General features: G+C 42.3%; 1 protein-coding gene across 1 annotated transcript in view; it reads right to left on the bottom strand.

Moving 5' to 3' along the window:
• Positions 1-20,697, bottom strand: part of LOC110504830 (rho GTPase-activating protein 6) — a 75,185-nt gene extending 54,488 nt beyond the window's left edge. Inside the window, exon 1 of the mRNA XM_036975242.1 lies at positions 19,816-20,697. Coding sequence (XP_036831137.1) covers positions 19,816-20,301 — 486 coding nt within the window. The 5' untranslated portion in view covers positions 20,302-20,697. The remainder of the gene's footprint in view (positions 1-19,815) is intronic.
• Between the last annotated feature and the right edge of the window lie 790 nt (positions 20,698-21,487).

Raw genomic sequence — 21,487 nt, 5'->3', positions numbered from 1 at the left:
GCAACACACAGACACAGACACACAGTTGTATCATATACAGACATTCATTTGGGGTCCACAGTAATTTGGGTTTTAAAAAAAAATGACATGACTAAATCTCTACATTTCACATTTTTCTCAAAGGGTGCACCAAGTTTCCTACTGTAGCCGGCGGCAATTTAATATCAAAGCAACGTGATATCCTAAAATCAACCTAAATGAAACCCAAAGCCTCCATTACTAATGCAGCGGAGGTTGCAGATAGACAGAGAATATCCACAGCCACATGAAACATGAATTCACTTACTGTAAGGCTTTGATGCCTAAAGCAGTCATATCAAAGAATCTTTGTAAACATTACGACAAAGCTCTACTGCTCAGGAGAGGTAGTCCCTTTGGAAGCAATGAAAGGTCATGACTTCCTCTCTAGGTCTCTATGTATATTCATATTAGGTTCACTGCCTCATGTGTCTCTCATCTAATCTCCTTCTCTAGTGAGAGATCATCTTTTTTGTCTTAAGGCCGGGTTGTTAAGAGTGAGGTGATTATTAGATTTAATGAGACACAACCAGCCCAAGCTATTACTTTGTGATGAGCCACGGAGAGCAACACACTAATATGAAGCAATATGATCCCCGTTGAATCCACTCCCTGAGTGTGACAGATGAATGTTCCTTCTCCTCCATTGCGTTTTCACATCCGCAAGAAGCAGCCGCTGTGCCATCTATATTTAGAAAGGCTTTCTCACCAAATAACAACAACAATGTTCTGTGACGAGCTCTCTCAGTCAGCCCATTTACGCTGAACTACGTTGAAATCCATTCCAGTCTATTCTCTCTCTGAAAGAGGGAGTAATAAGGCCAGTAATTATGTGAGGAGGAGTGAAGAGTCTTCTCTTAGAAAATAATTCAGGAGACTGTCAACTAGTACTATAAATACTGACAGATAAAACACCTTTGTCACCCTGGCAAGTAAAACAGGCACTTTCATCACCTCGGCAAGAAAAAATGTTAGGAGGAAGTTGATCGTCTTCATACTGCTCTATTTTTAACGTAGAAAATATGGATTATTTCGAACTGATTAGAAATACTTGCTCGACATATTCCGTGGCTGTCATCCAGGCTGTGGGTTGCAAAGGCTTTCTGGTCTCAAACTGAGTTGCTACAGTTTTGCAGCTATTCGGGCAGAACACATTGAGCTGACTGGCCCTCTGGGTCACCGTCTGAAAACATAGCCATACGGACCACGAAATGAAAATAACCATTGATTTATTTATTGAAATGTTATTTTCAGGTTCACAGTTTCACTATCTAACTCGTAGATTGTATATTTTCTCCCCTTTTGGACAGCGGAGGCGTAGGTATATGAGCATACGCTACTTTGTGTGGTAGGTTCTACAGGCAGGTCTAGTTCCATGCCATACACACTGACCGTCTCCTGTGGGAAGAAATATTTGCCTGGGGGAATGTTGCCAAGGATCAGGTTCAGCAGTTCTGCTGTGAGAAGTAAGAGTTGAGATTTACTTCATGTAAACCAGATGTCCCTTTTTACTTTACGTTTCAACCCAGCCATCACAGTCCTCAAGTAGATCCTATTCAGGGCACGTTCTGTACTGTATATGAAATATACAAGAATAAAAGTGAAAACTAGACAAGGTCTTCAATGGTATCTAACGAATGAAATATAAATCATGTGTCAAATCACTGTGCTAGGATAGGATTGACAATGATGTGCTTTTTGGGAGATTGTAATGCCATAGCAGCCTCGGTCCCTAGGCTAATTGCTACCACATAGAGCCGACTGGAAGACAACACTAATGCAATAGTGATCCTATTAGTGGATAGAATAATGAGAATAATAGTCAAATCATTCAGTTTTATTTACTTGTAAAGTGTATTGTAACATGTTAAAGGCACTTTAAATTCATTGAGATTTGATTTGATTTTGTGTGTACCGCCATCCAAAATTACATTGACATCTCCCCCTTTTCGATTCCATGGGGTTCATCAATGATTGAACCAGCTTATTGATCACTTGCATACGACACTCTATATCAAATCACATCTAATTTTATTGGTCACATACACATGGTTAGCAGATATTAATGCGAGTGTAGCGAAATGCTTCTGCTTCTAGATCCGACAGTGCAGTAAAATCTAACAGGTAATCTAACAATTCCCCAACACACACACACATCTAAAAGGGAGGAATAAGAATATGTATATATAAATATATGGATGAGCGGCATAGGCATGGTGCAATAGATGGTATAAGGTACAGTATATACATATGAGATGAGTAATGTAAGATATGTTAACATTATAAAAGTGGCATTGTTTAAAGTGACTAGCGATCCATTTATTAAAGTGGCCAGTGATATGAGTCTCTATGTAGGCAGTAGCCTCTGAGTTATTGATTGATGTTTAGCAGTCTAATGGCCTTGAGTTAGAAGCGTCTCTAGGTCCCAGCTTTGATGCACCTGTACTGACCTCGCCTTCTGGATGGTAGCGGGGTGAACAGGCAGTGGCTCGCTCGGGTGGTTGTTGTCCTTGATGATCTTTTTGGCCTTCCTGTGACATCGGGTGCTGTAGGTGTCTTGGAGGGTAAGTAGTTTGCCCCCAGTTATGCGTTGTGCAGACTGCACCACCCTCCGGAGAGCCTTGTGGTTGGGGGCGGTGCATTTGCCATACCAGGCAGCCCGACAGGATGCTCTCGATTGTGCATCTGTAGAAGTTTGTGAGTGCTTTTGGTGACAAGCCACATTTCTTCAGCCTCCTGAGGTTGAAGAGGTGCTGTTGCGCATTCTTCACCACACTCTCTGTACAGCCAGCTGCCATACCTGGACCATTTCAGTTTGTCTGTGATAGGAACGCCTAGGAACTTAAAACTTTCCACCTTCTCCACTACTGTCCCTTCGATGTGGATAGGGGGCTGCTCCCTATGCTGTTTCCTGAAGCCCACGATCATCTTCTTTATTTTGTTGACGTTGAGTGAGAGGTTGTTTTGTTGACATCACACTCCGAGTGCCCTCACTTACTCCATGTAGGCTGTATAGCCATTGTTGATAATCAAGCCCACTACTGTTGTGGCGTCTGCAAACTTGATGATTGAGTTGGAGGCGTGCATGGCCACGCAGTCATGGGTGAACAGAGAGTACAGGAGGGGGCTGAGCATGCACCCTTGTGGGGCCCCAGTGTTGAGGGTCAGCGAAGTGGAGATGTTACTTCTTACCTTCAACACCTGGGGGCGGCCCGTCAGAAAGTCCAAGACCCAATTGCACAGGGCGGGGTTGAGACCCAGAGCCTCCAGCTTAATGATGAGTTTGGAGGGTACTATGGTGTCGAATGCTGAGCTGTAATCAACGAACAGCATTCTTACATAGGTATTCCTCTTGTCCAGATGGGATAGGGCAGTGTGCAGTGTGATGGCGATTGCATTGTCTGTGGACCTGTTGGGGTGGTATGCAAACTGAAGTGGGTCTAGAGTGGTAAGGTGGATGTGATATGATCCTTGACTAGTCTCTCAAAGCACTTAATGATGACAGAAGTGAGTGCTATGTGGCGGTAGTCATTTAGTTCAGTTATCTTTGTTCTGAGGATGCGGCAAGGGATGCGGTCTGGGCCAGCAGCCATGCGAGAGTTAAAACTTTTAAATGTCAAACTCATGTTCGCCACGGAGAGGGGGGGGGGGGGCGCAGTCCTTGTTAGTGGGCTGCGATGGTGGCAATGTATTATCCTCAAAGCGGGCATGATAACTGTATGCCTATAGGGCATTAAACATCCACATGTATTGTGCATGCATGTTACATCTACAGATGTATTATCTAAATTTGACCAGTTTCTCACAACAGGAAAATAATCCTGCAGCAACAGGAAATGTAAATGATTATTTGGATTAAAAAAAACTTTAGTTAGGATACATCAAGTCCGACATTTTGAAATGCAAACTAGAAAACTTTAAAAGTATTTTTAAACCTTGAATACACTACAATTATCATTTCCTGCTAAACAGGAAAATGATACATCAGAGTGATCTCATTAAGATAGTCTATCTGTAAGTGAAAGATAACGCTCCTTACAGAAGCAGAATATCTGTGGACATTTTAACACGACTCTCGGATCTGGTTATGAACCTTTATCAACCCCATGGAAAACTTCACCTTTAACACCCCTATGGAAAACTTCACCTTTAACAACCCCATGGAAAACTTCACCTTTAACAACCCCATGGAAAACTTCACCTTTAACAACCCCATGGAAAACTTCACCTTTAACAACCCCATGGAAAACCTCACCTTTAACAACCCCATGGAAAACTTCACCTTTAACAACCCCATGGAAAACTTCACCTTTAACAACCCTATGGAAAACTTCACCTTTAACAACCCCATGGAAAACCTCACCTTTAACAACCCCATGGAAAACCTCACATGCTGCAGTTACTTTGTCCTAACCAGGGACCCCAGGCTAGTGCGGCACAAGTTACAGAACATACTGTACATCTTATTATAGGAGAGTAAGAGAGAGCTGACTCTTGGTGGGGGAGAGGTGCCGTGTTTCATACAGTGGGGAAAACAATGTCAAACTGACTTCACTGTTGTTATTCAGTCGGACCACAGTCTCTTAGATAGAGCAGGAACACAGGGCCACAGTCTCTTAGATAGAACAGGAACACAGGGCCACAGTCTCTTAGATACAGCAGGAACACAGGGCCACATTCTCTTAGATACAGCAGGAACACAGGGCCACAGTCTCTTAGATACAGCAGGAACACAGGGCCACAGTCTCTTAGATACAGCAGGAACACAGGGCCACAGTCTCTTAGATACAGCAGGAACACAGGGCCACAGTCTCATAATGGCACCGTGGGCCTATTACATGTGACTGTGGTTACGGATCTGCACTGAGATATTCCGTAAACAATAAGGCCCGAGGGGGTGTGGTATATGGCCAATATACCATGGCTAATGGCTGTTCTTATGCACGACGCATAAGAAGAAGATGCAGAAACCTCATTGAGCATTTGTAATGAACATCTGTGCTTCGTATCACCATCACACAAACAACATGAGCCAAGAAGAACATCTCATCATCATTCTTACCGTTGATGAGTCAGTCTTCAACAGGCTTTAATCCAGAAGACTAACATAATTGGTTTATCATGTATATATAGTTTTAAATCAACATTATAAACAGTATGCAAGACGTAACACAACATTTAAATCATGTTACTATAGCATAAGTAAATATGCATAACGCCCACTAATCAACTCACTGGTGGTGATGTAAACACAGGCAGCTGATTTCCAGAACACGAGCGCCATGTAAGATCTGCAGCCCCAATGACATAATAAATCATATTAAGTATCCCATTGTCATAGAACGAGTCCTCCTGCTATTAATCAGCCTCAATATAATTTATAGTGATTACATTTCTGAGTGGTCTGGCTTTGGATTCGGTGTGCAGAAACCAGAAGCCTGGTCTTCATTAAAAGCCTATCGTAATGTCACCCTCTCAATAGTACTAAATAAACAGCACAGCCGTGGATACCTTGTTAAGGAAGTGCTGCTAGGACTTGATGTGCACAGCCTCAGAGATCCCTGCATTTATCCTTCACCTTGAAGTACTGCCACTGAATTGGTAAACTGCTCTGGCTTTAAACTGCCCTTAGTGTCTTGAGCACAGGAGGTTGGTGGAACCTTAATTGGGGAGGACAGGCTCATGGTGATGGCTGGAGCAGAATCAGTGGAATGGTATCAAATACATGGCTGGAGCAGAATCAAGTACATGGTTTCCATGTGTTTGATGCCATTAGCTCTATTCCAGTCATTATTATGAGCTGTCTTCCACTGGTCCTAAGGGTTTGTGTCCATCAAGAGCTGTAGGAAATGTGTCAATTTACATATTATTTAACTAGGCAAGTCAGTTTAAAAAACAAATTCATATTTACAATGACAGCCTACTGGGGAACAGTGGGTTAACTGCCTTGTTCAGGGGCAGAACATATTTTTACCTTGTCAGCTTGGGGATTTGATCCAGCAACCTTTCATTTACTGGCCCAACACTCTAACCACTAGGCTACCTGCTGGTTAGTGGCCCAACACTCTAACCACTAGGCTACCTGCTGGTTACTGGCCCAATGCTCTAACCACTAGGCTACCTGCTGGTTACTGGCCCAACACTCTAACCACTAGGCTACCTGCTGGTTACTGGCCCAACACTCTAACCACTAGGCTACCTGCTGGTTACTGGCCTAACGCTCTAACCACTAGACTACCTGCTGGTTACTGTCCCAACGCTCTAACCACTAGGCTACCTGCTGGTTACTGGCCCAACGCTCAAACCACTAGGCTACATGCTGGTTACTAGCCCAACGCTCTAACCACTAGGCTACCTGCTGGTTACTGGCCCAACGCTCTAACCACTAGGCTACCTGCTGGTTACTGGCCCAATGCTCTAACCAAAAGGCTACCTGCTGGTTACTGGCCCAAAGCTCTAACCACTAGACTACCAGCTGGTTACTGGCTCAACGCTCTAACCACTAGGCTACCTGCTGGTTACTGGCCCAATGCTCTAACCCTTAGGCTACCTGCTGGTTACTTGCAAAACGCTCTAACCACTTGGCTGCCTGCTGGTTACTGACCCAAACACTCTAACCACTAGGCCAACTGCTACCCCCATCAGAAGAGGCTACCTGCTACCCCCATCAGAAGAGCCTAGGCTACCTGCCAACCCCATCAGAAGAGCCTAGGCTACCTGCCAACCCCATCAGAAGAGCCTAGGCTACCTGCCAACCCCATCAGATGAGGCTACCTGCAAACCCCATCAGCAGAGCCTAGACTACCTGCCAACCCCATCAGAAGAGCCTAGACTACCTGCTACCCCCATCAGAAGAGGCTACCTGCCAACCCAATCAGAAGAGCCTAGGCTACCTGCTACCCCAATCAGAAGAGCCTAGGTTACTTGCCACCCCCATCAGAAGAGCCTAGGTTACTTGCCACCCCCATCAGAAGAGCCTAGGCTACTTGCCACCCCCATCAGAAGAGCCTAGGCTACTTGCTACCCCCATCAGAAGAGGCTACCTGCCAACCCCATCAGAAGAGCCTCGGCTACCTGCTACCCCCATCAGAAGAGGCTACCTGCCAACCCCATCAGAAGAGGCTACCTGCTACCCCAATCATAAGAGCCTAGGCTACCTGCTGGTTACTGGCCCAACGCTCTAAGCACGAGGCTACCTGCTACCACCTTCAGAAGAGCCTAGGCTACCTGCTACCCCATCAGAAGAACCTAGGCTACCTGCCATCCCATCAGAAGAGCCTAGGTTACCTGCTACCCCCATCAGAAGAGGCTACTTGCCAACCCCATCAGAAGAGGCTACCTGCCAACCCCATCAGATGAGACTACCTGCTAACCCCATCTGAAGAGCCTAGGCTACCTGCTACCCCCGTCAGAAGAGGCTACCTGCCAACCCCATCCGAAAAGCCTAGGCTACATGCTACCCCCATCAGAAGAGCCTCTATCCCTGGCTAAGACCATCATTAAATTAGCTCTGCTTCCTCCAGTCCATACCACACACGGAAGACCCATTCATCTGGTAAATGTAGCTTACCTGCAACAAAAACAAACAAAAAACAAGTTTTTCAGGCACTCCAATCATCCCAAAGCACTGCTGTGGGGAGTGCCTTAGGAACAGGTGAGTAGAAGCCAGACTTACTACTAAACGCTTAAACACCACCACCTTCCTCTTCTTCTTCTTCTTCTTCAGTGAGGTTTAATGGTGGTTGGCATCCAACGTATGTTGCATTACCACCACGAACTACCATCTAACCCTACACTCATTAAAACCCACCATCCTATCATCTAGCCCTACACTCATTAAAACCCACCATCCTACCATCTAACTCTACACTCATTAAAACCCACCATCCTACCATCTAACCCTACACTCATTAAAACCCACCACCCCACCATCTAAACCTACACTCATTAAAACCCACCACCCTACATGCTAACCCTACACTCATTAAAACCCACCATCCTACATTCTAACCCTACACTCATTAAAACCCACCACCCTACATTCTAACCCTAAACTCATTAAAACCCACGATCTAACTCTACACTCATTAAAACCCACCATCCTACCATCTAACCCTACACTCATTAAAACCCACCATCCTACCATCTAACCCTAAACTCATTAAAACCCACCATTATACCATCTAACTCTACACTTGTTAAAACCCACCACCCTACATTCTAACCCTAAACTCATTAAAACCCACGATCTAACTCTACACTCATTAAAACCCACCATCCTACCATCTAACCCTAAACTCATTAAAACTCATCCATCCTACCATCTAACCCTAAACTCATTAAAACCCACCATTATACCATCTAACTCTACACTTGTTAAAACCCACCACCCTATTCAACCCTATCTGGCCCTACCTCAGTCCAACAGCGAATTATAGGACACCACCACTCAACACGCCCTGTAACTCTTCTGAAGTCCCCCAAATACCCCCAAATACTTCTCTGCTGCAGCCACCATAACATCTATTTTCTGTGACTCATCTCTGCTGTAAAGTTGATAAACATAGCTATAAACCCTAATCCTTCTGTGCTGGCACAGATTTACTACTCACTGGGATCCTCTCAGGATCCTTCCCCCTTGACCCATCTTCCTCTACTTTCTTCACTGCCTCAGCACACAATACCCCCTGCTCTACTCTTACCCTGGCAACCTCAACCTGCCTCTCTCACACAGGACACTTCTGATCCCCAGCCCCATAGGCACCCCTACAATTAACACATACCGCTTCTTTCCCCAATACTACACATTCCTTTGTCCCATGCCCTTCTGCACACTTCTCACACCTAGGAACCTCCCTCCTAAACACTCTTGCCACATGCCCATAAGCTTGACACCTGTAACAATGTAATGTAATCGGCACAAAAGCTCATACTGGATAACTGAAAAATCCTAACTTTGTCGGGCAAAGACAAACTCTTCTGTCTCACCGCTACCCCAGTAATCACTCCTTTCAATTGTGTCCTGTTCCGAAGAGCAAATCAAGAAACCGAGCTTGGTCCCGAGTTGCGTGACACGGAGCTCCCGCTCCCTCTGGGCGGAAGAAACGCACACAAATATCCCATGCCCACTAGAGGGTACCTTTACTGACTCAACTGTCCCCAAATCCTTTCACACCCTGAAACTTCAAATGAATCTGCTAAAAAGGCAAGGATCCACTTTCTCCAAAAATGTCACACCTACTGGACCAGATTCTTCTTTATCATGTCCATTGACGCCATGCTCGGATTCCGAGCTCTTCACCACACCTTCCACTTCACTCGCCGTCAATCACTTCCCTTTCACCACCGAGAACTCAACCTGGCGTACTGCTCACTCTGTTTGTACTTGCCCCCCCCCCCCCCCCACCATCTCCCTTTCTATCGCCAACTTCATCAAATTCAACCTCTGTCTCTTTAACACCTTCTTCCTCATTTTCACCTTCCCTTCGTCACAGCTGAAACAGAAGACTGTCTGCAGCGTAGGTAGAGGCAGTAAGTACCCACACTCACAGACAAAGTTCCTGTGTTTCACCGGCCTGTCGAACAAAACTCGATGGTAAACTAGGCAAGCTCAGGTAAAGGACCTTCTTCACATTCACGTCCCGACACCACAATCTTACAACGTCGGCTATTTAAATCCAGGGTCAAAAGGGGACCATCTCTAAACAGGACGTGCCGCTATAAGCGAACACGAATGCTACGCCAACCTGAGGATCTGACTTTTTCAGCCATCTATTTCCTGTGTTTGAGTGGAGCAAAATCCATTTGTCACTTAAATCTTACTGTATTGATAGCTATCATTTTACTCCTGCAACTCTTTCATACTCTTGCTTGTGCCAGTCATTTTTTGCCCCCTTAACATTATGACCGTGGAAATGTTTGTAATGACCTGTCAAACACACCCCGTGTAATGACTGAAATAGTCTCAATGGAATACACTGTCTGTCCGTTGCATCTATGAGAACGCTTCGTCTGGGATGTGACGTATCATCTCGACACTTACATCCCAAGAAAGAGGAGTGGCCCGAGTGGTCTAAGGCACTGCATCTCCGTGCTTGAGGCGTCACTGCAGTCATCCTGGTTCAAATCCAGGCTGTATCACAACCGGCTGTGATTGGGAGTCCCACAGGGCAGCCAAACATCGTCCAGTGTATGCCGTCATTGTAATTAAGAGTTTGTTCTTAACTGACTAGCCAAGGTTAAATAATAGACTATTTTTTTTAAAGATCACTTTATTCTGATGGGTGTTCATTTGTTTGTGGAATTGTAAAAAGTTAATTTAATATAGTCGAAGTGTTTACAAATTAGATGAACGCAACTTTCGAAAATGAACACTTGCATTATAGTGATATTATGTCTGATCTCGCAAACAATGTCAAGTATGTGTTGATTTTTTATTTGGGGGTATGCTGCTATTGACACGATTGTTGAATGATGCAACAGAAAGTGACAACAACAGTAACTAATGAGGCAGTCTCGACAACGCAGGTGAGTGCAGGTAGGTCTAGACAGAGAACGTTTTTGGTGGTTGCAGCAAATAAGGCAGATAGAATTTTCTTTATTTTAACACAAAATACACTGAGTATACAAAACATTAAGAACACCTGCTCTTTCTATGACATAGACTAGACTGACCAGGTGAATCCAGGTTAAAGCTATGGTCCCTTACTGAGCCAACTTGATAACTGTGGGAAGCATTGGAGTCAACATGGGCCAGAATCCCTGTGGAACGTGTGTCCATGCCCTGACCAATGGAGGCTGACAATGACAATACATTGAATACCTGAATAACCACAAAAATTCCTGAACTCCATTATTTGTGCTATAATTCAGTCAATATCTGATGAATTTAAAAAAGTATAAAAGTTTGGAGTATCTTCATCTTTTATCCAACTGTTGCAGTTATTAGAATTGTTTTTAAATCCTTTTGATGACCGTTGCTACAACTATAGACATGGTATTGCCTCTGGATATTTTTTTTTGGAGGTAAATAAGTGTGTAGATGATATTGCTAATTTACACCATCACAGCTATTCCTCGCTTTGTGACTTCCAAGTTAATAAAGTTAAATCACGACAGATCTTAGGATTTCCAAAAGCTATCAAGACGTGAGGGGAATGAGCTCGCTATCCTGTCGCTTACCAAAGTTTGTGCCAAACCAAAGTTAACCAATTAAAATAGTTCCTTTGCAGAAATGACAGGAAATGAAATGCTTGAGCTGCAGTAAGAAAGTCCACGAAGAAGAAACAACACATTACTCCAGGCAGAGTAGTCACAGGGATTTGGGTTTTCTGACTCATCTGCAATAAGATATATATAATTCTTACTCTGTATCTGCTAACAGTTACTAGGCCCAGTTTTAAGAACTGCCAGATTGAACGAGACAATGCAAACAGACACACAGATGTGCAAGAATGGGTGAGAGAGGGTGGGCTATCTACAGCACCATATCGTTTGAGTGCATTGGCTCCACGACACTATGGAGCAAAGGATACCTACTGCATGCATCTGTGAGCTGCATGTCCCCCCCCCCCCAAAAAAAAAACACATGCCAAATGTGCAGTTTCACATGTGAAATAGCTGTTTTCATATGTTGACACCCTATTTTCACAGGCATTACATTTAGAGTTCACATATTAACACCACCTATCACACGTGAGGAGAAAAACATTTGCAGTTTCACATGTTAAAAGTGTTCACATGTGAAAATCAGATATGCAATTTCACATGTGTGAATTGCAAGTTCACATGTGAAATTCTCACTTTCAGATATAAAGAAAATGTCACGTGATGTGTGTGTTTCACACGTGTCCCGAAAACCATGTTTTTTTTTACATTTTTTTTCATGTGGATAATATTTTTTTTTGTAAGGGGCCTCCTTATTGAAACACATGGAAACAATGTAATGCTGTAACACTACATACAATTACTCTTAAACGTGTGTAGTAACACTGCAATTACTACAGTAGCAAAATTATACTTTAGATGTTGCTACTGAGGTATGTTGAGATGGATAAAAAAAAAAAAAAGCTGTATGCATAGCTGGACTTTTGAAACTGCTCAACAAGTTTACTTATTAGGAAGAAGTGAACCGGCATGGGGAGGGGTGAATGATCCCACACTGCCCTGGCCCCAGGAATGCAGCTTGTCCTGATTATGCCAACGAGGACTACATCTGCTTGAAACTTCAGAATTTAGGGAGAGCAATGGGAGAGAAAACGGATTGGGGGCTTCAGACCCACCTCTACTGCAACATTAGACCTCCTAGTCATCTCCTTACTAGCATTTTTTTTTTATAGAGATGAGAAACAATATGAGGTGTGTGTGTGTGTGTGTGTGTGTGTGTGTGTGTGTGTGTGTGTGTGTGTGTGTGTGTGTGTGTGTGTGTGTGCGTGTACGTGTGTGCGTGTACGTGTGTGTGTGAATCCATAGAGTCAGGTGTTTGCCGAGTGTCTATATCCTTGTAATGGGATTGGACTCAAGAGGCGATGCAGTGCGCTTGGCAGCAAGCTCCAGGCAGAAACAAACACACCAATGGTCCAGAACAACCCCCCCCCCCCCCCCCCCCTTATATAACTTTATATAATGATAACGGAGACACCCCGATTACATTAAATATTTAAAGTGCAGCAATATGCAAACACAGTAACCGTACTGAAATGGAAACATCATGCAGTAACTCACACCAACCCTGCTCTGTGTTTCAAGACACATTCCTGGCTATAAAAGTTGCCATTAAAAAAATAGTACAACATTCACTTAAGAATTATTACAACCATGTTACAACACTCTACATTCTAAAAACGGGTCCTGAAGAAAAAAAAAATATGGCAACAGTAACCCTTACAACAACAACAACAACACAAAAACACATGAACTAGCTGTTTTCACATGTTGAGCTTAAATTTCAGACATATTACATTTAGAGTTCACATGTTAACACAACCTTTTCAAAACTTTCTCATGTGAAAATCTCCTGTTCACATTTGGAATTCCAAGTTCACATGTGAAAATCAAATTTGCTGTTTCACATGCAAGACAACAGAAATCTCACATTCTCATGTCGAATTGCAATTTAATTTAAGGTACTGGTGAAATAGTGTTATTCTCCTCACATGTCAAAAGGTGGTGTTAACATGTTGCAGTAGCAATGTTTTCAAATACGGACTTGAACATTCTGTAATGCCATTCTGTAAAAAGTTAACTTATCAGTGTAATAATTCAAGTGTGTTAAAAATAATTATTTCTTACTTCTGGGCCATCCATTCAGGGGGTGGTACTTGCTGAAGGCACCTCTCTTCTTCATATGTTGGTCAGTGACCGTTGGAAGAAGCCCAGTGAAAAGAACAGAGAAGCTAGTGCTCCGTGTCTCCTTATCCTTTTTAACATGTTCAAATTAGCTCTGTCAGAGTTAATCAGTTAACTCAAGTTAACTTTTTGTAATTTTACTGACTTTGAGGTTAAAGAAAGTGTGTTTGTCAATTTAACAGATTATGCTAATATTCTTGTAATGCTTTTTATATAAACATTTTCAAATTACAGCTCAATTTGAGCAAATCCTGCGATAAAAACTTATTTCGACTCTGTCAATCACCACATTCTTATCGGCAGACTCAACAGCCTTGGTTTCTCAAATGATTGCCTCGCCTGGTTCACCAACTACTTCTCTGATAGAGTTCAGTATGTCAAATAGGAGGGCCTGTTGTCCGGACCTCTGGCAGTCTCTATGGGGGTGCCACAGGGTTTAATTCTCGGGCCGACTCTCTTCTCTGTATACATTTATGATGTCGCTCTTGCTGCTGGTGATTATCTGATCCATCTCTATGCAGATGACACCATTCTGTATACCTCTGGCCCTTCTTTGGACACTGTGTTCACTAACCTCCAGACGAGCTTCAATGGCATACAACTCTCCTTCCGTGGCCTCCAACTGTTCTTAAATGCAAGTAAAACTAAATGCATGCTCTTCAACCGATCGCTGCCCGCACCTGCCCGCCCATCCAGCATCACTACTCTGGACGGTTCTGACTTAGAATATGTGGACAACTACAAATACCTAGGTTTCTGGTTAGACTGTAAACTCTCCTTCCAGACTCATACTAAGCATCTCAAATCCAAAATTAAATCTACAATCGGCTTCCTATTTTGCAACAAAGCATCCTTTACTCATGCTGCCAAACATACCCTCGTAAAACTGACCATCCTACCGATCCTCGACTTCAGCGATGTCATTTACAAAATAGCCTCCAACACTACTCAACAAATTGAATGCAGTCTATCACAGTGCCATCCGTTTTGTCACCAAATCCCCATATACTACCCACCACTGCAACCTGTACGCTCTCATTGGCTGGCCCTCGCTTCATACTTGTCGCCAAACCCACTGGCTTCAGGTCATCTACAAGTCTCTGCTAGGTAAAAGCCCTGCCTTATCTCAGCTCACTGGTCACCATACCAGCACCTACCCGTAGCATGTGCTCCAGCAGGTATATCTCACTGGTCACCCCCAAAGCCAATTCATCCTTTGGCCGCCTTTCCTTCCAGGTCTCTGCTGCCAATGACTAGAACGAACTGCAAAAATCACTGAAGCAGGAGACTCATATCTCCCTCATTAGCTTTAAGCACCAGTTGTCAGAGCAGCTCACAGATCACTGCACCTGTACATAGCCCATCTGTAAATAGCCCATCCAACTACCTCATCCCCATACTGTATTTATTTATTTATCTTGCTCCTTTGCACCCCAGTATCTCTACTCGCACATTCATGGATATATATATATATATATATATATATATATATATATATATATATTGCACATATACCATTCCAGTGTTTAATTGCTATATTGCAATTACTTTACCACCATGGTCTATTTATTGCCTTACCTCTCTTATCCTACCTCATTTGTACTCACTGTATGTAGACTTTTTCTATTGTATTATTTGACTGTATGTTTGTTTATTCCATGTGTAACTCTGTGTTGTTGTATTTGTCGAACTGCTTTGCTTTATCTTGGCCAGGTCGCAGTTGCAAATGAGAACTTGTTCTCAACTAGCCTCCCTGGTTAAATAAAGGTGAAATAAAAAAAAGGGGGAAAAAAGAAAGTTCAGTTCCCATGACACCAATTAATTCTTACGGACCTGAAGTCCATTGTCACCATGAACAAGTCCAATGTCAGAGACAGCCTACCTAACTGAGTTCAGGGATTATCAACTAGATTCAGCCATGAGACGATAATTAGAAATAATTTTTAGACTGAAAATTGACTGCAAGAAGCCCAAACATATATAATTTTTTACTAAAACATAATCATTTCAAACCTTGCTTACATTTGTATTTGATCAAATACACTGAGTGTATAAAACATTAGCAACACCTTCATAATATTGAGTTGCAACCCACCTTTGGCCCTCAGAACAGCCTCAATTCATCGGAGCATGGACTCTACAAGGTGTCGAAAGCGTCCCACAGTGATGCTGGCCCATGTTGACTGCAATGCTTCCCACAGTTGTGTCAAATTGGCTGGATGTCCTTTGGGTGGTGGACCATTCTTGATGCACACATTTAACTGTTGAGTGTGAACCTAACAGCGTTGCAGTTCTTGACACAAACCGGTGCGCCTGGCACCTAATACCATACCCCGTTTAAAGGCACTTCAATCTTTTGCCTTTTCCACCCGTCTGAATGACACACATACACAATCCATGTCTCAATTGTTTCAAGGCTTAAAAATCCTTATTTAACCTGTCTCCTCCCCTTCATCTACACTGATTTAACAAGTGACATCAATAAGGGACAATAGCTTTCATCTGGATTCACCTGGTCAGTCTATGTCATGGAAGGAGCAGGTGTCCTTAATGATTTGTATACTCAGCGTATATTTTTTTTAATTCAATTTTATTTCACCTTTATTTAGCCAGGCAGGCAAGTTGAGAACAAGTTCTCATTTGCAACTGCAACCTGGCCAAGAATAAAGCAAAGCAATTTGACACATATAACAACACATAGTTACACATGGAATAAACAAAACATACAGTCAATAATACAGTTGAAGAAAGTCTATATACAGTGTGTACAAATGAGGTAAGAAAAGGGAGGTAAGGCAATAATTAGGCCATGGTGGTGAAGTAATTACAATATACCAATTAGACACTAGAGTGATTGACGTGCAGAAGATGAATGTGCAAGTAGAGATACAGGGGTTCAAAGGAGCAAGATAAATAAATACATAAATACAGTATGGGGATGAGGTAGTTGGATGGGATTTTACAGATGGGCTACGTACAGGTGCAGTGATCTGTGAGCTGCTCTAACAGCTGGTGCTTAAAGCTAGTGAGGGAGGTATGAGTCTCCAGCTTCAGTGATTTTTGCAAATTCATTCCAGTCATTGGCAGCAGAGAACTGGAAGGAAAGGTGGCCAAATTATCCACATATTCTAAGTCAGAACCGTCCAGAGTAGCTGGAGTAGCTGCTCTCTATTATGCAAAGAAATACTTTGGAACCGAATCCCTAAATTAAAATCACTTGGAGTTGACGTGTTGATGTTTTTATAGTCTTTCAGGTCAAACAATTTAAAGCAACAAAAAAAAACTTGGTGGGCCAAATAAATTCACCTGTCAGTTGAGGAGCCCTAGTATAGTCTAACACCTTCCATAATAGTAGACTCAGGCACTTTGAGCTGCCAATAATAATATGCCTTTACATTTAACACAGGTGTTCCTATAAATTGATGCATTTGGGTAATCCACCACTCAAAAAGTTCTGTTGATTCTGACTGGTCATTCTAACTGACCACATTGTTTGAATGCATTGAAGAGGAAATGGCCCTGCTGCCTTAGATGAAAGGTTTTCTATAAACACATGGTTCTGTTTATCTAAAAACAGGACATACAGTCCACAGGGACAAGAGTCCCTCTCTTAGTCTCTTCTGCAAAACTACTCAGACAGAGCTGTAATCACACCGCCAAATCCTGAAGAAAGATTATTTTGATCTCTGATATACAGTACAAGTCAAACATTTGGACACACCTACTCATACAAGGGTTTTTGTTTATTTGTACTATTTTCTACATTGCAGAATAATAGTCAACTCATCAAAACTATGAAATAACACAAATGGAATAATGTAGTAACCAAAAAAGTGTCAAACAAAACAAAATATATTTTAGATTTTAGATTCTTCAAAGTAGCCACCCTTTGCCTTCATGATAGCATGATAACCTCAGGAGGCTGAAGAAATTTGGCCTGTCACCAAAAACACTCACAAACTTTTACAGATGCACAATCGAGAGCATCCTATCATGCTGTATCACCACCTGGTACGGCAACTGCTCCGCCCACAATCGTAAGGCTCTCCAGAGGGTAGTGAGGTCTGCACAACGCAACACCGGGGGAAAACTACCTGCCCTCCAGGACACCTACACCACCCGATGTCACAGGAAGGCCAAAAAGATCATCAATGACAACAACCACCCAAGCTACTGCCTGTTCACCCCGCTATCCTCCAGAAGGCGAGGTCAGTACAGGTGCATCAAAGCTGGGACCGAGAGACTGAAAAACAGCTTCTATCTCAAGACCATCAGACTGTTAAACATCAATCACTAACATTGAGTGGCTGCTGCCAACATACTGACTCAACTCTCTAGCCACTTTAATAATAATAAATTGGATGTAATAAATGTATCACTAGTCACTTTAAACAATGCCACTTTATATAATTATTACATACCCTATATTACTCATCTCATACGTATATACTGTACTCTATACCATCTATTGCATCTTGCCTATGCCGTTTGGCCATCGTTCATCCATATAATTACATGTACATATTCTTATTCATTCCTTTACACTTGTGTGTATAAGGTAGTTGCTGTGAAATTGTTTGATTACTTGTTAGACATTACTGCATGGTCGGAACTAAAAGCACAAGCATTTCGCTACACTCGCATTAACATCTGCTAACCATGTGTATGTGACCAATAAAATGTGATTTGATTTGATTTGTCCAAACTTTTGACTGATACTGTATCTAAAAGGAGATTAAGAGCTTTACTTGTTTGTTTGTTTGTTTTATAAAACAAGTTTCCCGCCAGATTTATTCAAAGGGTAGCTACAGCTAGCCCGGTCCCAGATCTGTTTCTGCTTATCCATAGGCCTAATCCATTGTCATTGTCAAGACAATTCAATAAGGAGTTGACAAGAGGGCTAAAACAGACTGGCACCCAGGCGAAGCTATAGATGCTACACATTTCTATAAGTTTCTATAGGCTATAGATACAGCCTCTAAATGCTATATTTACTCTATGCTTCTTTAGGCTATAGTTACTATATGTTTCTATAGGCTATAGCTACTATTTGCGTATATATGCTTCTATAGGCTATAGGCTATAGGCTATAGTTACTATATGCTTCTAAAGGCTATAGTTACTATATGCTTCTATAGGCTATAGTTACTATATGCTTCTGAAGGCTATAGTTACTATATGCGTATATAGGCTATAGTTACTAAATGCTTCTATAGCTATAGTTACTATATGCTTCTATAGGCTGAAGGTTTTTGATATTGCCTATCCTTCTGAGGAAGATAGACCGAAATTTGCCAGTGACATCATGCTGTATGTACGCCTAATGTATATCCTATTGCTCATGTGTGACATTGTTCCATATTTCAGAGACTAACAAATATGCATTTGAAAGTTTGATATGAAATTCGAGGTCAACAGGTGTAACTATTATTCACGAGTCATGACTCTAAATACATGTTTTTGCATGTTGACAACTGACACTGTCACACTCTTAATAAACTGTGGTCTTGCCACCATACTACTACAAATGCTACAACTTTCACCACCACCTTCAATCATCCTCATCAGCTTTACTAATTAACCAAGCTTCTTTAATTTGAGTATTATTGTGTAATACAGCCCAACCTGGTCTCAGAGCATTTCGTATAGTACTGTATGTAAATCTGGGACACTCCATTTAGTATGATATGATATGTTACGTTTGGTATGTATTAATTTGTGGATGTCCATGATCCATTTCGTATGATATGTTACAATTTGCAAAACCTATGATATGTTACGAATTCTAATTTGCTGTGGCTAACATTAGCTATGCTAGGGGTTAGGGGTTAAGGTTAAGAGTCAGGTTAAAGGGTTAAGGTTAGGGTAAGGGTAAGGGTTAGCTAAAAGGGTCATGGTTAGGGGAAGGGTTAACTCACATGCTAATTAGTTGCAAAGTAGCCAAAAAGTAGTAGGTAGTTGAAAAGTTGACAATTAGCTAAAATGCTAAAGTTGTCCGTGCTGAAATTCAACCTCGCAGACCTTCACGTTATATGGTGACCCATCCACCCCAATAACCTTCCTCTATTCGTGTTTGTCTTTAATGCCTTTAATTAACTTTCTGGCTTATGTAACCACAACAAACATAACATATCATACTAATTTGAGTGTTTTCGATTTACCTTTACTGTTACGTCTAGTCTATGAGACCAGGCTGTACAACATGAAGTCTACATAGGGTTGCAAAAATCTGGTAATTTTCCCAAAATACCCAGGTTTTCCATAAATCCCGGTTGGAGGGTTCCTTATTTCTGCAATATTTTGGGAATATTTCCACCAGTATTTCTGGAAAAACTGGGAATTTTCGTAAATTTACCGGAATTGGACAGTTTGAACAACAGTAATATGATCATGATCACCACCAGCATCATCATCAACAACAACAAAAGTGGAATTTTAACACTTACTTACCTCGGATTTCCATACAGCGTATGATTGAGGGATGGATGGTGGAGATGGCTTCTTTTGAAGCCACTTTCTAGGTGAAAATAAAGTGCTCGAGCTTCCGGTTGGAGTAACGGGGCTTCTGACAAGAAAAGGTAAATCCCATGCCGTGCTTCTTTTAGTAGCCTTGGAATCGTAGTCGAATTGGCCAGAAGTATCCAAATATATTGACAGGCTTGAGGATGCTGACTGACATTGTTTTGCCCCAGCTGTAAGTGGCGCATCCAGTTTGGAGAGGCTTTCGTTTGAGGCTCGGAGGTAACGACCATGATTTACACTTAGGTAAAGCGACTTTTGATCTGTTTGACCCGATGTCCCATCCGTTTCGGTCCCATAGTGTCTTATCAAAGTTGAATCCAAACTTCTAGTCTGTCTCAGTCTCCGTTTGGACATTGTTTTGGATGTTGGCGAGGAGCATGAGAAAACGCTGCTCAGCAACCCTTGCGCGGACATATCATATATCAGTAGGCTATTCTCAACGTTCCACAGATGATCCTACTTGTAAATATCGAGTTCATTAAAGCGATCAGAGATTAGATTGTTACCTTGAATAAACATCATGCAATGTATTCCGTCCTCACAGTTCCTGGCTACCTGTTGTGCGCCATAAGGAACCCGAAGTTCAACCAAGAAACCACACAGACTGAAGTCATTGACCCTGTTAGTTCTTCGTTAGTTCTTCCTTCTCGGAATTTACAGGAACAAGGATGGGGGGTACATAGCCTCTCCCGGGACAGTTTCACAATTCTGGCCCCTTGCGCGTCACAAAGCTTCGCCCCTCTGAGTAATATGAAATGAATGCGTCTGCCTCCTCGCTTGAGAGCCGCTCTGCTCCCGGTTCCGCCACCATCATACATCAAGGCACCCCAGGATGGTCCTAATCAGTGGTGATTTCACATCTAAACAATGTAATGACATTGAAAGGACGTCTTTAAGGACGTCTTTAATGCCTTGTTCACACACTGCAGGCCTTATTGATCAAATCAGTTTTTTTTCTTTCAAATCCGTTTTGGAATACTTTCTATCCAAACAGCAAGTTTCAAGTGATCAAATCGGAATTGCGTGCTCAGACAGCAGTCTTTTGCTGACATGGCTACACTAGTTGTCATAGTACTAACTGGTGTGTGTGCAGTGATGTAGGCTGATTGGTGGTGGTGCTCATGCTTCCTATCACTCAGAATTATATAGCAAGTTATAAGGTGACAACAATACCTGTCATGGACGTTTCCCAGTTGCTTTGAATGTTCAAAATCATAGTGTAAGAACACTTTTCCTCAAAGAATAAGATGATCCAACTTTCAAAATAACTTTTTTTTGACTAGCCACAACAGTCAACTGGCTAGCTACGTAGCTGTTTAGTTTTCTAGCACACTCATTAATTTCTTTGTAAACATTTAGTTAGTTAGCAACCACATATTCTTGTCAAACTTTCAACAGAGTAGATGGCAAGCAACAAGATATTCCAAATAACCGTCTAAAAAAAAGAAAATATTTGACCATTCAGACACAAGTTGCATGGCCTGGAATCATGTTAGTATCTGACTTCAAGGTGGTTTGAAATGTGACCTGAAATGTAAGATTCCATGTGCCTTTTCGCTGTTCAGACTCCTGTAAAAAGAACAGATTCTATTCAGATATG

Source organism: Oncorhynchus mykiss, chromosome 3 (genome assembly GCF_013265735.2).
Source record: "Oncorhynchus mykiss isolate Arlee chromosome 3, USDA_OmykA_1.1, whole genome shotgun sequence".
In the NCBI taxonomy this organism is placed as follows: domain Eukaryota; kingdom Metazoa; phylum Chordata; class Actinopteri; order Salmoniformes; family Salmonidae; genus Oncorhynchus; species Oncorhynchus mykiss.
This window is presented reverse-complemented; position numbering and strand designations above follow the sequence as displayed.